We start from the raw sequence: 24,028 nt of genomic DNA, 5'->3' as shown, positions 1-24,028 counted from the left end.
GTTTTTTTTTCTTTTCTTTTTCATGTGTGTGAAAAAGTGATGACAAAACAAGCACAGACAAGAACATGAACTCACAAACAGCTATGGGGATCATGCAAAGTAAGACAGATGACAAAAACAAAAGGCAAAGACAAAAGCAATTCATGGAACACCTTGGGACATCAGCGTTCTCAGCAGTCGTGTTTCCATTCACATATTTTCTTGTGCATTTTGAAGTATTGCAGTAGAGATGCTGAATGGAAAGTGCAAAAATCTATAACACTTTTTGCATTTGTCCAAAAACAGTGGATGCGCTAAGTGGATTATATTATCATAACGTGCAAATGCTTGTCTTCATCTGCCGACAGCGTGAAACGTGGCCAACAGCAGCAGACATGAAAGGACTGTGTAAAATTGCCCAATTGAAACCAATTCCCGAGGACGTGTCTCCATGTTGTTCTCGTAGATGAGTAGATGACTTGTTTTGTTTCCAGATGGCAGCCTCTGTTTGGCGGATGACAGACATGCCTAGCCTATAGCGCCAACTTCTAAACAGTTTATTTGCTCCAAACTAGATGATGGAAACACACCTTATTCACACTTTTGTTGCAGTATTTCAAAAGCTCATTCAAAATTCCCTTGGCAATTGATTGGAAACATGGCCACTGACACTTCTAAAAACTCGGTATTTAAAATTGGTCAAAAATTAAATAAAATTGGAAGTGCTTCATGCAACCTATCTTTAATGAATAAATTGAGAAGTAATGGTATATAATCAACCAGAGCCGTTTCAGTTTACAGTTTAATTGGATTAAGGAATTGATCCCGGCACTGCTGTGTAGCTGCTGCTGTCTTTTAAGGGATTTGGGAGATAACTGTAACTTTCTCTGGTGCATAACCCAATGTTGTGCTCTGCAGTGAACCGCTGTCCTCCTCAATTATCATGCAGACACACTAAGATGTAATGTGACATCAAGTGAAAATTCTAAATTTCACGAAAGAAAAGAAAGATTTTTTTGTTGTTGACTTTAACCAGGTTTTAAGATCCCAAATTGCACAGCATAAATTGTACATGACATTTATGTGCATGTTAACAATATGTTAATTAGGAAAGAACAGTGGACAGTCGTTGAGTCAGTGCGGCCTCGAGCTGATAGGATGACTAATGTTTGATTGACTCTTCGTGTGATTTGCCCGTCTTACAGTTTGTGTCACTAAGGTTACAAGAAGATCACACACTTCATAATAAAGACAGCTGTAACTGTGCGGCTGAGTTGGACACTCTGGTCACGATAGGTGAAGGGGGGTAAGGAACAAAGGTATCGGCCCTTCAGACGTAATTTGAAACGGCGCTGAGCAAGTTGACATGCTGGCAGGTGTGGAAATTGAAATCTACTGCAATGATTATAAATGTCATCGAGGTAAGATGTGTCAGGTCATGTCAAGTTGGCTTCTCTGGATGGAGCGCTCATCCACTGCTGATTAGGATCATTGTGTACAACCTTTTTTGGCTTCTTACCCTGTGGAATGGCAACAGTAGCTTTATCTGAATTCTACTAAAAGTTATTAAATAAAATACACGTTTTTACTGCTGTAGCAAGGCGGCCTTCTACTTTGACATGACACATACTTGATTACATCACATGACCAGGAAATCTTCTTTGCACTTCCTTTTTCTTTTTTTTTTACCGTGGATAACTACACCGCCCGTCTTCCAGCTGCGATCAATGAAAATTGACTGTGATTGCGTAAGACAGTAGAATACCGTTACTAGCGATGGCACCGAGAAAAATGCATCGTGATCTCGCAGAACTGCGTGAAATGAACCAGGACCTCGACAGCACATTTGCATGGCGGTGGCTCAGATTGTGTCTACATGGACTTTGATTAAAAATGTATTCCTGTTGAACCTGGGAATTGACACCGTGAAGAAGGATCTTGATTGATTCTCCATTGGCATTGTTTCCATGGTGCCGGCACGTCATTTCAAACACATTCCGTGCCACAGCCACGTAATGTGTTGTTAACATGTCATGGTCGTTTCACGTGTCTCTGTGAGATCAGATTGAACAGATTTGAAGCCTGTCCTCTCACCATGTTGCTGGTTAAGGTAACCAACTGGCCAAAATCCCATCATTTCTTTTTCTCGTTTCCAGACAGTAATTATAAAGGAGATGATGCAACTTTTATACTTTGTTGATTTGTTTAACATAGTTTACTACAGTTTCTGAGTTTACTAAGTGGACCTGAATGAGCAATACACTTCAATAAAGACGGCCAGCGCTCCGGTAAAGTGTGTTTCAATGGGATCTTTGTTTTCGTGATCATAATTATTGTCCTGGAGTTACTGAATAGGGTAAATATTACAGATAACGGGAAGTAAAACACACCGACAACTCCATCAGCGAACAGTTGTATAAATAATTAGACCCAAAGCAAACAAATCCCTGTGTGACAAAGTGTTTAATGGATCTTGCGTGTTATTTCCAGCGCTTGCAACATGCAGTCTCTTTAATTAAAAGCGCCTTAACAATATTGCTTAGATTTTAGCATCAAAGGACCCAATTTCACTGAGCTGTGTGTCCAAAGTGAGCGTTTCAGAGAGAACTGTTGAAGCAGCTATTATTGGCTGAGAAAGCTTGCTGCTGTTCTGGATCAGAAGGAGTAACGTCTGAGAAAGTTGACAGAAGTGACTCTCATTGCTGCTGCTGCTCCGTTCACATGGCCAGCGAATGTTTACCTATTGTACGTCTGCTTTATGCTCCGCTGCCTCAATGGAAAGTTGAATGCTTGCCTGACTCACTAAACAAAACATGACTTTGTATTTATTAGACTTCATAATCCAGCGGGGGCTGACTGGAGTTTAACCAAATGAAAGTAAACAGTAGTGAGATCTGAAACTCTTTCACTTGAAGTTTCCTACTGATTTTCTTCCAAAGTATAAATATACACCGAACGACATGTAAAGTCTCTGCTATATTGTGGCAAACTGACTCCTGTGAGGTTTATCCTCTTTCTCTATTTCATCTCTGAATAGCCTATAATCTCATATCCCGGAATATTGAATGACGTGGGTGTCTACAACACAGAGCTTTTAGTGTTGGTTGGAAACAGTCGCTCGATTAATGTCCTAATTATTCCAGTTGGACATTTGAGATTAACTGAAATGTGTCTCAGTCGTTTTATGTGGTATTCAAGGGCAGGACCATTTGTTTCCTACTGATGGGGTAAATCTTTAAAAATGTATCACAAAACTTTAGTTTTTTCTTGTTTTTTAAAGCAAAATAATTGCACAAAAAACAGCTGGCACTGTTGTTTCTAGCTAACATTACTGAAAAGCGAGTAAATAGTGTTTTGTTTGAGGACTATTTTTAGCAGCGGATTAACACACATTAGATCAACTTCAATTAAAGTAGAGTGCCCATGTGCATAGGAAGGTGTCGCATGTTTTAGTGGAGCTCTATGTAAGATATCATATATATCTTGTTAGGAGGATCAATTCATTGTTTGTCTTTTCACCAGACTGACGCTGGAATGTGTTTCCATGGTCTGCATTTCTGTGCATGATATATCGTTTGGGTGTTTTTCCACGAACGATAACAAAGATCATAAGTGACTGACTGAAACTCAACGGAAAAAGTGTGTCAGTGCACCGTGACACTGACTGGCTGTGAAAGTGTCATGGGGCTGTGTCACTGTGCTTCTTCTCTTGACCTGAAAAGGAAAGGTATTGGAAACTTGTTCAGTGTGCAGACAGTTCAGCTGGGAGGTGATTCCAGGAGCAACGCTGCTAACAAGTTATTGTCCCTCTTTGCTTCTGCAGCAGAGTATGACGCAGAGAGAGAGAGAGAGAGAGAGAGAGAGAGAGAGAGAGGCTTTACAAGGAAAGTTCAGGATTCAAACAAACCTTTCGCTCAGTGTTGCTTATTAGGAAGGTTTCCACCTTGGGATACTTGTCCTTTGATTTGGTAGGTTGTGATAATTTGGGCTACTTAATCAGGCCCCTTCTCTCCTATAATGAAGCCGCACTCAGACATTCACCCTTTTTGTGTAATTCTGATGGAGCATTAACATGTTGGTCTGATGTCTGAACAAGCACCCTGCACACTTGTTGTCAGGAAGAGTGGAACAGGTGGACTTGCAGGTAAACGGAAAATTGAGGAAATCTCCTCTGTATTCATGAGTCATCACAGAACAACAACAAAGATCCATTAAGAGTGAACTGAAAACCAGGACTCAAACACAAACTAATCTAACGAGGGTATGACGTGCAGTTGGAGGGATTTGCGGGGGAAGTCCAGGTGAAGGGAATGAGGTTATCAAGGAAGACATTTGCGCTACTATAATGGATATAGTTGGGTCAGGTGGGTGCAGGTATTACAAAACCCAGACCTGAACATCACAGAGAGTGTGAACATATCAGAATTCCCATATTTTAATATGTTTGGTTCAATGAATAGCCTAATTGTTTTGTATGAATTATAACTGCAGCCCCTTGCGACAGCTTGACGGCTCCTTTTTTTATTAATTAATATGCTGCAAATTGCTTCTTATGTTTATTTACAATTCATTTAGGCTACCAGGTAGAGGACACTCAGTGCATTGTGACCATTTAATGTACAGATTTACTTAGTAGGTAAAACTTTAGTCGACCAAGATTGTCTTTGGTTGACTACAGCCCTAGTATGTAAAGATCCCGACAGTAATCTTACTGTCAGACATAGTAACATTTCCCCGTGACATGAATGATGTCAGAATATTATTTGTTGTTTTCTACTGTTACGTTGGCCACGTTTGAGGCTCTGATTGTCTATTTTCAGTCAAATCTGGCAACACTGCCTACAGGTCACTGATCAAACGCACACTTATGACTCTCAACAAGGTCTTCCCAGAGATTCAGTCTCTCAGATATTAAATGTTTTTTGTTGTCCACACTGCTCCGGTTCGTTGGCTGTGAAAGCATTAATCAAAAAAATCCATGCAAACCATTTCATATGAGTTGACTGAAAGGACGTTGCCTTTGTGTTTATGCACAAATGCGGGAGAAGACGTTTTTCTCAACGATGCTTAGGAGACGCAGTGTTATGGCCCTCGCTGAGCCGCAAATTGTCTGTTTACTTCTTCGAGAAATGTCTGAATGCTGATGGGAACACCAAGCTCAAAATGTGTACATTGGCGTGCGTGTGTGGCGTGTATCTGTGTGTCCCTGTACGTGTTACTGCGTTTGAACTCTTTTTAACCCCCTTCAATAAGCATTAGAGCTACTGTATAGAGCCACAGCAGTGATATATTTATAATCTCCCAGCACACCGACACACACAAACAGCTCAGTGTAATCTGAAAAATGGTCAACTGACAAATAACACACCTGCTGATTAAAGTTAGAAATTCAATCATGAAAACAGTTAAAGCTGCATTGAAGGGGGAACAAAAAAAAAAAAAAAAAAAAAAAAGAAAAAAAACTAGCCTCTGCTGCTATAAAAAGACGATACACAGCTACAGTCACACAACCACACTATAAAAGAAACTCTCCCTGAGGAACTCACAGTGTCGTGAAACACAGCTCTCGCACACATTTCTCCCAGACAGAAGGGGGGTTTATACCAGTGTTGATTATGTGCCCAAAGCACTGAGCTGTCTCCCTCCCCAGCACACAGAGATGGTGGAGGAGCCTCTGTGGCATTTTCTGCCTCGCCGAGCCAAATGAAAAATCTTTCCACATCAAGCATGTTGGTTCCTCAGCGGCGTGGAAATCTTCTAAACACCGAGGTGAGAGGCGAGGAGCTAATACTGTATGTTTATGGTTCACGCACAAAACAGAGCGCTTTCATCGCTGTCCTAATCATAACAACCTGAAGTGATTTTCTCACAACTCGCCGGCTCCTGACGGCTACAACCTTCTCCTCGTGTTGAATGCTTTGATAACCCGGGTGTTGTATTGGCTTTACGCTACTCCGACTGGCTCGGAGCGGTGGAATGATTCGGTCAGACAGTGCCAAGCCACAGTAGCTCGCCAGGCATATATATATATATATATATATATATATATACTGTCTCCCAGGGGAATTTGTTTTCCAATTTGTTTCCAGCATCTGCTTAATCTCTCAACAAGCCAACCTGGATGAAGTGGACTGTCACACACTGGGGCCTAATGATAATAACAATAACAGTGATAGGTGAGTTGTGTTTACCCCCGAGGGCTGCTATCGGAGTGCGAGCTTATGAGTACACATTTAATACCCATACAAAAAAAAAAAAAACACAAGCGCCCTGTGACAACCTTGGGCTAAAACAACAGGCTGCTAACCTATTTTCTGTGGAACAATCCTAATATCACAGCTGTCAGTGTTATGTGTCTGCTACTCATTCACATGCTGCTTGTGTGGTGGGAAACAGTGCTAGACTATTTATTGTTCGTGGCAATTTGTTCCAGTGGGTACTGAAGAGCAATCTGATTGGTCAAAGATGCATTTCAAGCAACTGTGTTGACCAATAATGGCAGTGGCTGCCATTTTTTTTTTTTGTTGTTTTTTGATCACCTATTAGAGAGAACTTTGTGGATACTGGAAAATTCTGCACCTGCAATTTAAGCCTAATGCCAACATGTGTTGGTAATGAAGGAAATAGTTACTTTGAGCAGAAAGGTCGGTGATATGACCCAGGAAGTCCAGTTTGAGTAACAGATCCATTCATTTGAAGGCTTGTTTTATTTTTTATAATATTATATGAAAAGATTTTACAAATCTGGAAAGTTCTAATGGCAACTATTTTATCTGTTGTTACAACATTTGCGAGGTAAACAGTAGAAACACAGCGTTAACGTTACAGAGTAGCAAGTAAACAGGGTTTGAACTTCTTTCTCAGCTCACATTTTTTATTTGTTTCATGACTACTTCTGTCATTTTTATACAAACCAGTGAAACAATGTTAAGAAAGAAAATGTGTGCTGTTATTCTCATAGTTAAACTATTACCGCGCCTCCCCTCGCTCTATGAAGGCTGCCCCCCCCCGCCTTTGATAGTGGCCAATTAGAACAGCAATAACAATGTTTGTCTTCGGCCATGGTTGGATAACACGTTGTATAAACTAGACGCAACCCGAAGGGTGTGGAGGTGGAGGTTGGTGCATTCAAGTTTCATGGAGAGGGCTGAAGTTGCATCACAGTCCAGCAACATTGCTATTTTATTAACTATGACCACGATCTTCTCCGTGTTTTACTCACCTTAAACTTACCTTATTAATAGTTTATTTCAACCCTGCCTCCAACTAAATTACATTCTTGATCATGCTTTAAGGGAAGTGCATTTCCTCTTGGATAACGGTCGCAGTTTTAAACACGTGGTTAATGTTGTAAATTGAAACAAAACAGAACAGAAACACAAAAAAAACTACTTGGTTAGGTTTAGTCCAAAAATCATGGTTTGACTTAAAAGCAGTTTGTTTGTTATATAACTTGAATTACGGACATAAATTAACGAAAGTCAAACCTTTGGTCTCCTGGGTGAAAGTCTTTGTTTGACTCATTAGTCCATCTTGACCTATAAACGCACCTCTGCAGACAATTAAAAATGTATTTGTGACACGGGAATAAGTTTCCCTCGGAACGTAATATACAATGCAGTTTCATTGTATGGAAACATACTTTAACCAGGCTGTTTATATACCATAACCAAAATGTTCCCTAACCCTAAGCAAGCCATAGTTGCCATGTCCAGATACTGAAAATGTAAAAACACTGACATCTAACAGACATAAAACATTGTTATCTCTGCCCAGCGTTGGTTCACTGTGTCTGTTCCTGTAAGCTGCATAGTTGACTAAGACAAGGGCGTTTTACTGTGAAAACAGAGACACTCAATATTTTTTCCTCTATCCAATTTTGGTCATATTCAATTGATAAAGCCTCTGAATAATCTCATGTATTTGTTTTTACTACACTAATGAGGCAGCACCTCCCACTTTAGAGTCATCCAAATACAAAGCAGGGAGCTTTTGAACTCCTTCTTTGGTGTTTGAACAAAAAGACATTTACACTAGATTGCCAGTAATCCTACCGGCTGTCATTGCAGCATTAAAGAGTAATGATATTCATGGTCTTTGGTTACTGCACTCTGTATAACCCGTCAGTAAGAAAACAAAACAGTAAATGTACTAGTTTTAGAATGAAGAGATGCCAATGTATGAAATGTAACCTACTGTACGTACAGGATGTTCCTGCACACACTCGTATTTTTGCCTCAGAGAAACAGAAAACAGCAAATAATAACTGCTGTGTGCCACAAGATGAGTTTCAACACTATCCCTTTGTTGAATTCATATTAGACACATTGTTACTGTGTCATGATCCAATAAATCAGTGGGACAATCTGGCTGTTTGGGCTCCTAATGAATATCAGGCTGGAACATTGAGCGAAGTGACATTTGCGTGTCCTTATTATAGTGGTTTTATCCTCCAGACTGTCTGAGTTTGCCACTTAAGAAATACCACCAAATAACTCAAAGTTAAGACACCCTTTGGAAAAAAAGAAGCTAATTACTAACATTTTCCTGACACTTCAGTGAGCACACAATTCATGATGATAAATGTTACTTGACCTGCTTGGTATTTAAATGAATCAAAATAACAGTGGCACTGATGTATCCGTCCACTTCTCCAAGTAAGTTAAAAATGATGCTATGATGGATTTGCAGATACTGTGTGACCCAGTCTGGTAAGGTGAACCTGCAGATGGAGCGGAGGTGGAGCTGACGCTCCCTGTCTGTCTGCTCCTGCCATATGGGCAGCCTGAGGCACTGGTTACCTCACCAAGGTGACAAGAAGACCCGACACACAGTTAGAACTGGACGGTCATTCACACTGAGTTTGGACAAAGTTATGCAACTCTACGTGGTTCAGTGTGTTTGTCCGCTGCAAATGTTAGCGTGTCAAATTATGCGCTGAGAAGAAGCAGCAGTCAGGGCTTTAAGGTCACATCAACAAGGATGAACACTCTCTGCTTGTAATGGAGATTAAAACTTTGACCTTACAAATACACAAAATTGTATGTAAGCTACTGGCATCATCTTTACCTCTTACCATTGTAACACTTTATTTAAAGGTGCAATGTGGAATTTCTGGCCACCTGCTCTAAACCAATAGGGGGCAGCATTTCCTCATATTGGTTTCCACATAATCTAAATTCAGTGATTAGATACGGAAAAAACACTAACAGCAGGTGAAGAATATGCAAAATTCGACCAGCGCACGGAACGTTAACGTTAGTGACGTTAGCAAATAGTTTACGTTAGCCATTTGTGTGTTTATGCCACTAATATGTTGCACTGGCTGGATTTGAGCTAATTGCTAACCGCTAAATGAAGGTCCGTCTCCCTGAGCTGCCACACACTCTCTGACACAGGCTGGTTTCTGCCACTTTGGATTCATTCCAATAAACTAACTATGAAAATGTACACAGACCCTGTACCTTAAACGTGGTTGACGAGCCCTCTGGGCATCTCTACTTCTTCGTCCTCTCATGTTGGACTGAGGACAGACAGGACGCTACAAAGACTCACTATCGTCTCTCAAGGTAAGTGGTGTTACAAGAGAGAACGGACCGCAGCTAGTCAGTTAGCATGCTCTTTTCAGTACCTCTGCAACACAATACATAGAGGCTTTGACATAATGTCAACACTGCAACCTCTTCACATTCTATTGATAATGTTAGCCCATTCTTTATGTTTAAAACTAAAATTCTGGCCAGATCTTACACGTTGCATATTTAAAGAGTGCATGCAAGTTTAAGGATATGTAATAGATATGTTGCACTTGAAAAATAAATTTGGCATTAAGTCCATGCTGTGAAATACAGCTGAGGCTCTCTTGCATTAGGTTAACTAGCGTTCATTGTTTGATATTTTATCAGTTTTGCAGCAGAACAATGAAATAATCTGAAAATAAACAACAGACAACGTTATGTTCAGTATAGAGGAGGATCAGCAGTGCAGCCAGGGGGTTCATATAACACCTTAATAGGATCCATTACTTGATTTAATTGCATTTAGTCATTAAGCCAGGTGCCAGCATTAGCCTCATGCATGACGTGACATATGATATCTTTACAATGTGGCAACGAGCCCAGCCAGGCAGCTCAGCCAGGACTTTGATGGGCACTCATGTCGCCAGTAGAAAGCCATTGTCAAAGGACCACACACACTCTTTGTGAGAGTGTTGATGTGTGCACTGTCTGTGCAAAGCACACACAATTTCCTCATATGGGTTTGTGCATGTGTGTGTATCTTCAGTGAGTAGAGTTAGAGTTAGAGTAGAGTTATTGTCAGCCTCCTTTTCTGTTAATTACAATTTATGTAAAGCCATTGGACTCGACTTGACTAATATTGAAGTTAAAACAAAAAATGAAAATGAATTATTTCAGTCAAACCGGGAATGTGTGGAGTTAGAGTTAAAGCGTTTCCTACTAGCTCCCTAACCACATGTAATTGGCTTCAATAAGTAGTATTTGTCTTATATTTCATGGTCACGGTTTCTTAAATTTAGGAGGTCAGCTACAAGTTGGAACAAAATATCTTTTGTAAAAACAAAACTGTTCACCATATTGCACTATAAAAACATCTTAAATAAGAATAGTTTTTATTGTAACATGAGACCTGAAATAGAACTTAGCTAATCAGTCAAGTTTTTAACAGTAGGCTACAGCTAGCCAGGCTCTGTCCAAAGGTTATAAACATCCACCTACCAGCACAAAAGTGACGGCGTTACAACGTGCACCAACTGTTGCTGTCACTGGAGACTACTGGACATCGCTGGGTAACCATAATTACCTCGGAGTTACTGTGCATTATACTGATGAACAGTGGGAGCTGCATTCACATGCTCTGACTGTAATGAAAACAGAAGACAGAAATTTTGATAGGGATATCTTAAATTTGGTAATTAATTAATTGTGATGGAGATAGGCCTATGTGCTGAGTGGGATATAATAGAGGCAGAGCACAAAGTGTCATACTCTGAAAACCACTGTAGGGAAAACAACCCACACCACAACCAACGGCTGAAATGCTGACAACATGCCTGTAGCTAAAAACATCAGATTTCAGAATGTCTACCAAGGATGTGGTTAGTAACTGAATTGATAGGACAGACGAGCTAGCTATTAGCTATGGCACCTTGCAAGTTGCTAATATAATACTGCATAGCTTTCTGATTTACCCTTTTCTGTTTTTTTCTAACAGACGAAAGAGACAAGAAGGAACCTTCATGCAATACAAAGTTAATGGAAAGCGCCGAATTGTTCTCCCCTCCGGTGTGGGCGGGACTTAATTGCGCTCTGTCTCTCTGCAGTTGTAAAAGAATGAAAAAGAAGTCAGTCTTTGGTGGACAAAGCACGTCATCTACACACTGTTTTCTAATTCTCCTCAAACTGGCATTGCAGTCTTGTTATTCATCAATGGGCTGATAAACTGATCTCTCTATGGGCTCTAGTCTAAAACAACAACATAAGAAGGACAAGGACACCCTGCGATATGTACAGGATGTAATTTCTGTTTGCATTTTTTCAATTAAAATTCTTTGTGTTATAGGCACTGATGTTTATCATTGTGCCTACGTGTGTTCCTCTCATTTAGTCCTCTCACTCAGTTTGCTGTGTAAACCGATCTGTGTGTGTTATGTGGTGGCTCCCCTTTAGCCAACACATGTCAGTTTAGGACAGCATCTGTTCCCTGAGAGCAGCTGAACGAGCTAAACTGAGGCCAGAGCGTGTACGCATATCAGAGGAATCAGGTGTCAGAGCCAGGTGACTGCGCTGCAGAGGCTGCGAAGAAAGAGCACATTTTAGACTGATGGGACAGAGAAATATATAAAGAAAGGAGGGTGGGAAGTCAGAACTGGAAGGAATACAAATGGGGCTGAGGGAAAAGAAGCAGCAGAGATAGCAAGACAAGCAGCATCTATTTTTAAAAAGAGCATTCAACTGAATAAAACATTATGGCGCTGCAGTCCAAATTAACAGAAATCACAAGGCAGGCGTGAAATAACCATGTCAAACAGCAGGCTTGTCACATATGCTTTGTTTTGTAATAACACCAAGCTGGACTATTTCCACGTGTAATTTCTCACATGTTGGACCACAAAGACTCCCTCCAGAGTGTCAGGAATAACAACCATAACATTGAGTTTATGCTCTACACTGTATCAGCTGTCGCTTCACCGTCTTGTGTGTGCAAAAACAAAACGTGGAGTGCAGAATGAGGCAGTTAATAATGTGTGAACCACACTTGGCCCAGTTCCTAGCCTTCATGTAAGTGTGTCTCTGCTCTTTTTATAATCCACAGAAAATGATCGTCATCATCCTCACCATCATCAGCAGCAGTGACATCTGTGACTAATTATGCCCACTGTAGTCTGGGCAAGGGCCTCCCAAATGTCTCTGTCTGACGTACTCCGACAGCCCTGTCGGATTAACTCCTTCATCAACATTCATGTCCCTAATTTGTTCGTGGTGACTGATTTTAAACTGAATGATTATTTTTCAATCAATTACACAGTACTCTCAATATTTAGTTCAGTTTGGACAAGTTCGCAGTTGTAGGACAGTGAAAGAACCAGGATGTATCCGGTACTTTTAGCTAAATTTGGCAATATAACACATTTATCCATTTGATATTTCAACACTTCATCCATTACTGTTAGCTGTAAAGCAGGGTATGCTTTAGGGCGTGGCTACCCTCTGATTGACAGGTCGGTCTGGGAGTTGTCTGTGTTTTCATCTGACAACTTCACCTTTTCACGGTGTGTTTTCAGTTCACAAAAAAGTTAATTGTAACATTAAGGTCACCTAAAAATGTCTCGGTTGTACTTCTACAATCTCGTAAAAAACTAAGATGGTGACGACCAAAATGTCGAACTCAAGGCTTCGAAAGGTTGGTCCACAAGCCACTGGGTTTGTCTATGACCAAGTCCAGTTTTTATATACGGTCTATGGTCCATCCCAACCACCTCCAAACACAGACTTTGTCCTTCTTATAATACGTCACCTGACTTACTTAGCGTCCCGCCTCACAATTCAAATTAAAGTGCATTACTTAAGTACAAACAGGGAACGAGAACAACCTGAACTATGCCAATGGTTTATCTATTACTTTCAAATATGTATTTGAATTATCTATCCATAACTTTTAGCTGTCTATTTAAACCATTTAATGATTATTAACTATTTCAATTTCTCTGCTCTTTTGCTAACTCACATTTTAATTGCAGCGGTGTTAAGCTACATTATTGTGGATCTCTTTTTTCCAATTGGTAATTTTATTCTCCATTTGTTGGTGAAGTGGAGCTATTCCACAATCTTTCCACGTACCCTCTAGGTTACAAGTATCTCTGGATGGGAATCACTGTCCAGGCTAATTATGGCGTTAGTAGACAGATAACACATTGGCTCAGCAATCATGTTGTTATTCTGTGTATCTCTACTCGTTCTGACTTCATGTTGTTATTATTCTTGGCAGTCATAGGACGGTATATTTTTCCCTCTTGACAGCTGTTTACAACATGGGTTTTAGCATCTATTTCAAATTCTAGTATTGCATTACACAACATGTTCTCGCTTTCTCTCGCTCTCTTTTTCTCTACTTGCCCACACAGGCACACTTTAAAAGCAGATAGCCCAAATGGAGCACTTGGAAACTGATACGTCTGTTATTTGAGTCGACCTCGTAAAAGCCTGGAAAGAAATTGGAGTTCCTACATTAGCAATGACTACAAATTAAAGGCTTCATACCATCTAAATTACGTTTTAAAGCTTTAAATGTGCCTTCTATAATGGATATTATTTTTTATGGATTTACTAAAGTGTAGAGCATGAGTTATGTATTCAAAAACGGTTTCCCTTCATTTCCTTTTATATTTCCTCCTCCTTTCTTCTCCTACCCTTACCTCCTCCTCCCTCTGCTCCCCCGTTGTGTATAGTATCTGTGTAAGTGAACCCCATTTTAGTCCAGCTGTGTTGTGAGTTTTAAAACAAGTCCATATCAACTGTGTATCAGGTACATAAATCATGTGATTTATTTAATTAGTTAACTCCCCCAAGGATCTCACACTCTGCATGGAATGCCTTGCTTACTGACCTCATGGAAAACTGTAGCCTGCCAAGTTTTCCTTTCATATCCCCTAAAAAGGAACCTTAGGAGTACTTTTGGAAATAGACCCTGATAGGGATTTTTTTTTTTTTTTTTTTTTTTTTTTTTACAGTGAATGCAAAACACAAGACTAAGATGGTCTGAAACACAGATTGTTGCTTTTGATTTTCAGATGACGTGTGAATAAATGTTGTGGGTGAATTGCGCGTGATGATTGGAGGGGTTTTATTGCAACACAGGTACATTCGGGGAATAGAGTCACAGCTCTCTGATGTCTGGTCGCTTTTGGTCTTCAGGCTTGCGATGCTTTAATGTTTGGGCCTCAGCTGTGAGCTGGACGAGAGCACATGCTCCCAGGCCCGATTTGGAGCCCACACAGGGGTAACCGAGTTAAAGCGAACCCAGACAGACGCTTTGCCAATGCGCTGTCTCCTCTGGTGTTACATCGGGTTGCTTGAGATGAATACATCCCGTATCCCCCTCTTTCTTTCTCTCTCTCTCTCTCTCTTGTACTGGCTGGACAGGTTCATCGTTCACTGTCGGGGCTTATAATGAAAGTTTAATTAGAGAGATTATTCTTACTATTTTACGGTCTGCTGACAGCAACAACAGAGTAATGTCAAGTTGACACAGCTGACATCATTGCAAGTACAAAAGTACATCCCTGCAAATATTCTGATCCAAGTTAAAAAGTATACTGCAGAAATGACTGACGTCTGAAGTCATTTCAAGGTACTACCATTCATTTATGTATCCTAATTGTGTACATGATGAATGAACTGCATTTATGTAGCCTCTTTCCTTATTCACCCATTCACACACACACACACTCACACAGATATTCACAAACTGACGACAGTGAGTTTATACCTGCAATCTTGGCAGGAAGGGACGTACAAAAGTGGTCGAAATAATAATGTTCTTCTTTGACTCTTTCCTTTTTTTTGTGTCACTGGTCAGTCCTGTGCGTTGCACGCTATCCCACAATGCCTAGCGAAGCAAATTGTTCATGTCACATTGAAAGCAAACAGGGGCAAACTTTAGGGAGAAGGTTGGAGTAGAAACAAGGGTTTCTTTTAACGATGACCACGATCTTTCCCTAACTTTAGCCAATTAGTTCTAGTTGTATAAACCTAACCAGACATAAAATAGCAGATCAGAAAAAGGTCACATGAATGATTGGCAGTGGTTTTGGAAGGGGCTGATAAACAACAAGTCTGGTGCATCGAGGCCTAATGTTGCAGGACAAATAGACTTGATTAACTGATGGCATTTATATATGGGCTGCCATGTCTTACTATTCAGTTTTGCACCTTTGCTGCCTCACTACATAATACAGCTTTGACATTTTTTAAAAATAGCCGAAAAAGGCTTCTTTATAATCCACTGAAAACAAATGAAGCAACTATGGCTTTTTTTTTTCTAGATTTATAATTTCACTCATTGACTTTAAATATGAATAATGTTTCCCCAATAAATTCCTCGAGTTCTCACAGACATTACACAGCAGCTGTCAGCAAGGCCTCGTGGGTCAAAAGCCGGAGGGAGTAATGGACAGAGGAGGGAGGACCGGAGTTTGCGTTTGAGTGCCTGAATAAACAATCGTGGGGTCGTCTGGAGTTTGAGGTGTCTGTGAGTGAGAATTGATGGGGCTGTGGGGGTTCACGTTCTAGATAGAGACGGGACATCATTTTGTGGGAAATACAGGATCATAGTCGACTTTGATGAAACATCTTTTGGTGTTTTCTGTGGAAATCCTTAATGCTAACAAGTGGACAAGAGTTACAGTGTGTCGGGTCGTGTAATGATGTCTTTGGCCAGGCGCAGCTGGAGATGAAAGGGAGCTGCGGAAACAGCATGCTGGGAAGCAAAGTGGGCCTGTGCCAAACGGATGACATGATGGGTGTTTATTTGCACGATTGTACAGAACATTCCTCAATCTGCGCAGCATTTTAAGGGATGACGTAAACGCAAAATGACGTCTTGCCAGGATTGCTGCTCGGGCCACCTGTACAGTGAAGAAGTAGTCTGGCCATATACGGCTGAATATTTAGATTCTGCGTAACACCTCTGAGCACACTTCAGCAGTGCAGCAGGAATTTGTTTACTGACAGTTGTGTCTTAGTAGAGCTGTAAATGAACTACTGCAGTTACTCAGCTTCAATAGGAGTTTTTAACTAACTGCTGACGTGGGAACTTTCAAAAGTTTGTGCTTGTATTTCAAATTTCAGTTGTTTTTGACACTGAAACGTTATTAAACGACTAATCAGTAATCAATTCTAACTCTAATCTAATCTAATCTATATAAATAATAATACAAAGTCTGTAAAATCTTTTGGCTTTCAAATCTATTCAACATTAGTATTTCTCTCTCATTTTACACGTTTGACATAAAATCGTGTTATTCCGCCTGACAGCATCATATTCATGTTCATCAGCTTGTTCAGCTCTTCTGTGGTTTACAATGGCTGCGCTGTTTAATACATTGCTCATCATTTATACAAATTTCCCCATAATTCACATATATTTGGTAACTTTGGAAAGATTCGGACCAAACCTCATCACTTTCATGGATGACAGCGAAGACTTTGCGAGTTTTTCCGAAAAGTAATTACCAACATGAGATGCTATCCGATCGTCGCACAAAGACAACAGTATCCAGTCGGCTATACTGATTTCACCTTTACCTCTGAGTCTGCAGTGAAACCCTGCACCACACACACTCAACACACACACACACACACACACACACACACACACACACACACACACACACACACACACACACACTGATGAGTGTGTTGTATAGCGTGACACTGTTTGGTCTCCAGGGTGCAGAGATGTCTGAGGACATTATCAGTCACCACTGAACCCCAGAGAACTGAGCTGCCACCAGCGTTTCTGTTGCTGAGTCCACATCCTGAGATCTCCTCTCCGGAGACTCTGCGGAGACTTTTTGTTCGATGTACATAACATGCAATGTTTCATAATGTGATTTGTAATCCCTCTGGTGTGCACATATTTATATTTCATGTTATATTTTTACCATCTGAAAACACATATTTCACCTATTGTGTTTTTTTGTATGTATGCTGATGTTTCTTATTTTTACTCGAACAAGCTTCTCCTTTTTTCTTTTTTCTTTTTTTACAAATTCCTAATAAATTAGCCCGGATAAATGTGCCGCCTCTTTGAGAATCCTGCCCCATTAGCTGAGGTGATGTGCTTGATGAATGGGCTGTGCTCCTCATCTTGTTGGCGAGAACGGATTGTTCCTGGTAATCAATGAAAATGTAATTGAGTGACAGGGAGCTGGAGACCTGTCGGGCCCATTATGCCATTCTTTGATGTATTTTCAAAGCCTGCCTCATTAATCAGTATAATGAAGACTTCGGATGCAGCGGGCGATGCTGTGTTTTAGAGGTAGACGAGGAAGGAACTATTCACACTGAGCTGTCATCTTTGTAGGAATCACAGCACCAAAAGGTAAAACAACAGCCAGCATCTATGATAGTATTTGCATTGCTACAGATGAGCAGTGTTGGAAGATAACATGTATTAAGTAAATCTGAATGAAAGTGAATGTGGCACATCGCTGAATAAAGAAGTGTGTCCATTAGCTGAGATGAATGAGAGGATTCAAAATTGTGAAATTAGAGGGGAAAAGATGTATTAAAGACTTTGAACAATGCATCTTCAAATTGTATTGGCAGTGTTTTAGAATGGCATGAGATATTGCATGGGAATATTTCTGCTCTCTGTGAAATGGTTTGTTTTGAAGCCTTTAATGTAGTCTGTTGCTGGAGGCTTTTAACCTGAAAGATTGGCTGTAAATTATGATTCTGCAATGAGAGGCAGCAGAGAGGAGGGAATTAGAGTTTAGAGTATGGTGCACCTGTGTTCTGCTGACATGCGTACGCCCGAGCCTCGTCTGCTTGTCAGTTTTGCCTAATAGGTCTTTCAAAAGCTCTTATCGCCTTTCAATGTTGTGCAATTTTCATATTTCCTTTCACATGATAATTACAGAAATTAGGTTATGAGACAATCAGCCTTGGGTTGCGGCAAAGTCTTTGATTTCCCTTTTATATGTTGCAACAATTCTTACACAAATTGAGAAACAGAGCTAAATTTAGAGGGAATTACTGTTTCCTTAGGAAAAACCTGAGAGCCTATAATTTCCCAGATGTCTTCTCTGGGTTTTTTTTTTTCCCCCCTCTCTCCATGAAATATGTGCAAATAGCTGCAGCCAAAGTATTGAGCATTAATGCTTTAGCTTCAGCCAGTGCAAGAGTCTGGGGTTCTCCAGATGTCAATCAAACCTCTTTGTTAGGTCCATTGTTTTTTCACCTTTCAGAGCAGTGTAGCTGCACTTTTCCTCTGTCAGTGGCAATGACTGTAATCCGTGTAAACAGAGCGAGTGGCCCTGATGGCGTTTCCCTGCGTGCCAGGACAAGCCGTGGAGACGTCCTGTCTCATGATAACTTTGTCACTGCTGCGGGGGAGCGGGGAGGCAAGGGGAGGAGAGGGGAGGAAGAGCTTGTCATGCGGGCCGCCCCCCTCTTCTCTCGCACGGCGGCCGGAGCGCCGGGCTTGTCGCCTCCAGCACCTGCGTCTGCTGTTGACGGGCACTGCTGTCACTCCAGTCGTCCCCACGTCTCGATAAGCTGCTGCCTGCTGCTGACAGCTACTGACAGGCCTGCAGCTCATCCCGTGTGCTCACCTGAACACAATGTCCTGCTCTTTCTGTAATGAATGAATGGTCAACAAGTGGATTTACCTTATTTACTTACAGGCGTGGACTTATAATATATATATATATATATATATATTATATTAAATACTTCTCAGAGTAACATTTTAAACAGGAAATAACACAATCTTCCTCTTAACATTTTAAAATACTCTCAGGGGTTTTGCTTCTACAGTGTTTGATATGACCAGTAGGTAAAGGTAGCCATAATTAGTCAGTTTTCTATCTTTAATTCTACAGCTCTTCTCTCTGCCCAGTTGCCGGGAAAAAATGTTTCTGGCAACTGGGTTGCTTATGTACTTGTGCTATGTTTAGGCATATTTATGTGTTTTTTTTTCCTCAGACCTTCATCAGGTGAACTTCATGTAGAGAAACCAGAAAGTGATGAACAATGTGTTGGGTGTTTTTGAACTGTCTTATACAAAAGAAGCATGTTTGTATGTGATTTGTATAAAAATATCTTAACCTTATTTAAATATGCCCTGGCCTTGACCAAAATGCATCCTCACTGAATTTTCACTAATCTAAACACCAAAAATGTAATCTAAACAGTACTGTAATTTTGTATGGGATATGATATGAAAATGATTATTGTTCCGTTATGAATAAATGAGACTTTTATGATGGGTAAAATATGTAGTACTTCATACACTGGGGGTCAACTCTGTGTACCTTTGGGTGCTTGTCAACACATTGGATAAGTTCCCTGATGAGGCAAATGACAGAACACAAATCAAGATGCTGGGAATTTGTTTTCATATAAAACAGTATTTCCATTGGATTCAGCCAAGAGTTAAGTCAACATAAATACTTGTGCGAGGTTGAAGTAAATGCAATTTGGAATTATGATGTTTTCTGATGCAATGCTTGAGGGGAGCTTTGTACCCTCTCAAATAGAAGCAATAATGCAAATTTTCCTCAGAAGGGTTATGATTTTAATATATATTCATGATGGATCAATAGAACACATGGATATTCACAGACCTGTGCTGTAATGTTGGAGAGCAGAATAATGTATAGGATAATGTATTTCTGATTAGCAGAAAAAATTGTGGGTCAACTCATTTAAAAAAATGGGAATTTCAAATGATGGAAATTAGTAAGACAAGAGATGTTGAAACGGGAAGCTTGAAGTAATGGATGAATGCTTTTTAGAGTTAGGTCAAATGAATGCTATGAGTTTTCAGAAGAAAGCATTACATATAAATTACCCGTTGGGGTAATTATATGTAATGCATAAATGGTCCACTCGCTAAAAGTAACAAAGTAATGGATGCAGCTAAGACGGTTGACAGTCAGCAAATGACGAATGCTTGAAATAGATAAAAGTACTGAATAAAAACTTGAAATTGCTAGCTAGATAATTGGTTAATGGTTGAAGCGAATAGAAGTAACGGATAAATTGCTAAAAGTATTGCCCAAACATTTGATTTAACTATCTTAATTAATGGTTGATCTAAGCTAAAAGTAAATTCTTTTCATCAAACAATTGAAATAGAAACCTGAACTAATGGCTACATGGTTGAAATGTGCACTTGTCTACGGCCATCAGAGAGTCAGTCTCCTTGGTAAAATGTTTTTTTAATAAATCTACTACGAATCAGAACAGAGTACTCGTCAGTCATCTCTCTGTCATCAAAAAATGGGATGAGTGTCTTTGTAAGAATGAGATTAAAAATAGGCAACGCTTCATAAGAAGCAAAATGTCTTTTTGCTCCTGTCAGGTTTTTCCTTCCACAAGGAGATACATCAGTTGTAATGGCTCTCATTTTGGCGGCCCAACTGGGGAAGCTTTAAACAGATTTGGCACCAGACAGACAGATGGCTCAACCGCACGGATCAGTGTGACAATAAAACCAGAGCCCAAAGAATTAAATCAACCCCTGGAGTAATTACATTCAAACTATTGGTCAACCTTTTTCCATTTGCTGATCCCAGTGTTATCAGGGACATCATCTGTCGGCTCCTGTGTGCAACAGGTCCCCATGTGGGGAATATATTTCACCCGGTAATGATGTTGGATGCGAGGGTGCCGTATATGTAGGAGTGAGAGGATGACGTCATGAGACGAAAGGTTGGCGCTTAACCTGAAATGTGCCGGAAGGAAGCACAAATCCATCCTGAAATTCATGAGCTCTACAGTTTGAGTGCATACTGAATCACTCAGAGTCAGTGTGAGTCATTCCGTGTCTGAAATTGGCTGGTGGTGAGCAGTCGACAGTATTCTCCACCCGGCCATTTCGGTCACTGACAACACAATAGATCTATATAGTAAATGGTTTATTAATCAGTCACGGTTTAGGAAATGCATTATTGAAAAGCTCCTTCAAACTTTGGCATGTTCTGCTGCTGCCTAACTCAGAATTTGGATATCATTTTTTGGGGCTGAAGGCTCAGTGGAGCGCACACAGACCGCGCTGCTGACTCATTCTATTCTGCCACGGGGGCTGTTATAATCCAAAGAACTGCAGGACAAAGAGTGATTTTACTAAACAAACAAAATAAGCTCCAATATTTGCAATGTATCCTGTAGTGTCCTGTTTGTTTGATCCGGAAAAATGTAGAGGCCTAATTAGGTGCAAATGTACTCATTAGCTGAAGTCACTCTGCAGAGACCAATTGTCAATGAATTATTCAGGCACTCTCTCTCTCTCCCATACAAGACATCAATACTTGGCCATTCCCGCCACGCTGCTGTTCATTCTCATCTTCAATTGCATCCTGCCTCTGTGAAATGAAGAGTCTTTGAATTTATGAGATGTGCTGCTCAAAGAATACAAATCGTTTGTGTCTGTCTACTCAGGGTTTGACTTTCCAAGCCTCCAGCCTTTCTTTTCTCAGACCCCTGCCCGCTGCTCTGCAGATTTTATTAGTTCTGCCCTAGTAACCCCACATCTTTTCTTCTTCTTCTTCTTTTTCTCTCCCCCAGGATATGGCCATGCGGCCCCCAGCACATATGGAGGGAAGGTGTTCTGCATGTTTTACGCCCTCCTGGGCATCCCTCTCACCTTGGTCATGTTCCAGAGCGTAGGTGAGCGTATCAACACCTTCGTCAGGTACCTGCTCCACCGCCTGAAGAAGTGCATTGGCATGAGGCACACTGAGGTCTCCATGGTCAACATGGTGATCATCGGCTTCATATCCTGCATGAGCACGCTGTGTGTGGGGGCACTGGCCTTCTCACACTTTGAGGGATGGAGCTTCTTTCACGCGTACTACTACTGCTTCATCACGCTCACCACCATCGGCTTCGGGGACTATGTGGCGCTGCAGAGTAAGCAAGCTCTGCAGAACAAGCCGGAGTACGTGGCGTTCAGCTTCATCTACATCCTGACGGGCCTGGCTGTGATCGGAGCCTTCCTCAACTTAGCGGTTCTGCGGTTCATGACCATGAACGCCGAGGACGAGAAGAGGGATGCCGAGCAGAGGGCTCTTCTCGCTCACAACGGTCAGGCGGGTGGACACATCCACTGTTCCGCAGACCAGGCCTCCTCCTCCTCCACGCCATCTGGGTGCGGCGGAGGAAATGGAGTTGGAGGCAGTGGGGGAGGGGCGGCAAGCCGGGGTCTACGTAACGTTTACGCTGAAGTGCTCCACTTCCAGTCTATGTGCTCCTGCCTTTGGTACAAGAGTAGAGAGAAGCTGCAATACTCCATACCCATGATCATCCCACGTGACCTCTCCAGCTCGGACACCTACATGGAGCAGGGGGAGGCTTTTTCCAACCCCCTGCACTCTAACGGCTGCGTGTGCAACTCGGGCATCAGCTCAGTCTCCACTGGTCTACACAGCATCAACAACTACAGAAGACTCAATAAACGCCGAAGCTCCATCTAAACCCGGAGGATTTCATGCTTTAAGGTCAAGTCCCACTAAGGGACCCCTTCTACTGGTAATAAATGAGCTGAACTCATGTCCTAAAGAGATGTGTGCTTCTTTCTGGCGCTGAAGAGCCTGGTGCTGAAGCCTCCAGACTCCATGTTTTTAACCTCCATTAGCTAAGCACAAACCATTTAGGACTAACATCGTTACCGATGTCACTGAGAAATAATGCTTATGGTTGTTTGAGACGCATTCGTTACACAAACTCTGGAACTGTTGCTGTTAGAAGACAGGTGAAAAAAAAACCATGTGCAGCTCTCTCTCTGCACCTCTGAATTCTAATATTAACTATCACAATGTTGAATTCAGTATTTTCTTTGTTCATAAGATATGGTTTCATGTTCTGATATGAAAAAGGACAAATTACACTGTGAGACATGTTTTTAAGAGGGATTGTGCATTATGTCCCGAAATGAAGAAATATTTTATTGAATAATCTTAAATACACTTTTTTTTTTTTCCAAAAGGAGTCTTTGGTTGTAAGTAGTATACTCACTGCAGTGAAATGAAATAATGTATATGTTCGGACACTTCACTAGTTCTGTAGGTGTTAGTGAGAGAAAGCATATTTTTTTAGTGAAAGATTTCAAAAAATATTCTCAGTGTCTTCTCCTGTGTGTCTGTAACTGAAATTCAGGTTCAAACCAAACTTTCTCGTCTTTTTCAGCCTCCTTCCCTCCATGAGAAAACTCATATTGACGGCATTTAAATGTTTTGACGGAGGGCGATCGAGCATGTTTGGCTTAAATGTCTTGCTGGTTTGGACACTTGTAGCTGTTGTGGGAATCAAACCCGTGACAACGTCTCTCACCACTTAGCCCCCTCCCTGCCGACCCTTTCAGACCTCATCACTATGAATTGGTTTTTCATAGTTTCTTCCCGCACATCAAACTATTTGATGTACTTGTTGCTCGTCATATGTTTTCATATAGCACAACTATATTCTGATAGTTTATTAACTTAGAGCACCGTAAGCTCACTTTGTGCAAAGTACAGAGTCATATGTTATTCACTGCTGCACCTTAGAAGACAGTTTGTATATGCTTTTGGGCATTCAGCGCACTATTTTAATTTTTTTATTTAATGGAATCACATCATGTTCTGTTATGAAAATGATACGCCCTAATTAATGTTATCAGTCTGCAATGTTTGACTCGATACTCTGTGTTATTAATGATTGAGAATAATAGCTAACCTCACTTATAAAAGGCCTCAGAGTTTGCACCTCATGCACTTAGGGGGTCTTTGCTCCAGCCCACCTAAACAAACTTGATTCAGCCA

The 24,028-nt window shown here is 40.9% G+C and overlaps 1 protein-coding gene across 1 annotated transcript in view; it reads left to right on the top strand.

Annotated features, from left to right (window-relative positions):
- The window catches only part of kcnk3a (potassium channel, subfamily K, member 3a), a 29,394-nt gene extending 5,983 nt beyond the window's left edge, over positions 1-23,411 (top strand). The window contains exon 2 of the mRNA XM_068737368.1: positions 21,795-23,411. Within this exon, the coding sequence (XP_068593469.1) occupies positions 21,795-22,702 (908 nt within the window). The 3' untranslated portion in view covers positions 22,703-23,411. The remainder of the gene's footprint in view (positions 1-21,794) is intronic.
- Positions 23,412-24,028: the final 617 nt, after the last annotated feature.

This window comes from Cebidichthys violaceus, unplaced genomic scaffold, assembly GCF_023349555.1.
Source record: "Cebidichthys violaceus isolate CVI_PGR_0920_01 unplaced genomic scaffold, fCebVio1.0.p SCAF_78, whole genome shotgun sequence".
NCBI lineage: Eukaryota > Metazoa > Chordata > Actinopteri > Perciformes > Stichaeidae > Cebidichthys > Cebidichthys violaceus.
This window is presented reverse-complemented; position numbering and strand designations above follow the sequence as displayed.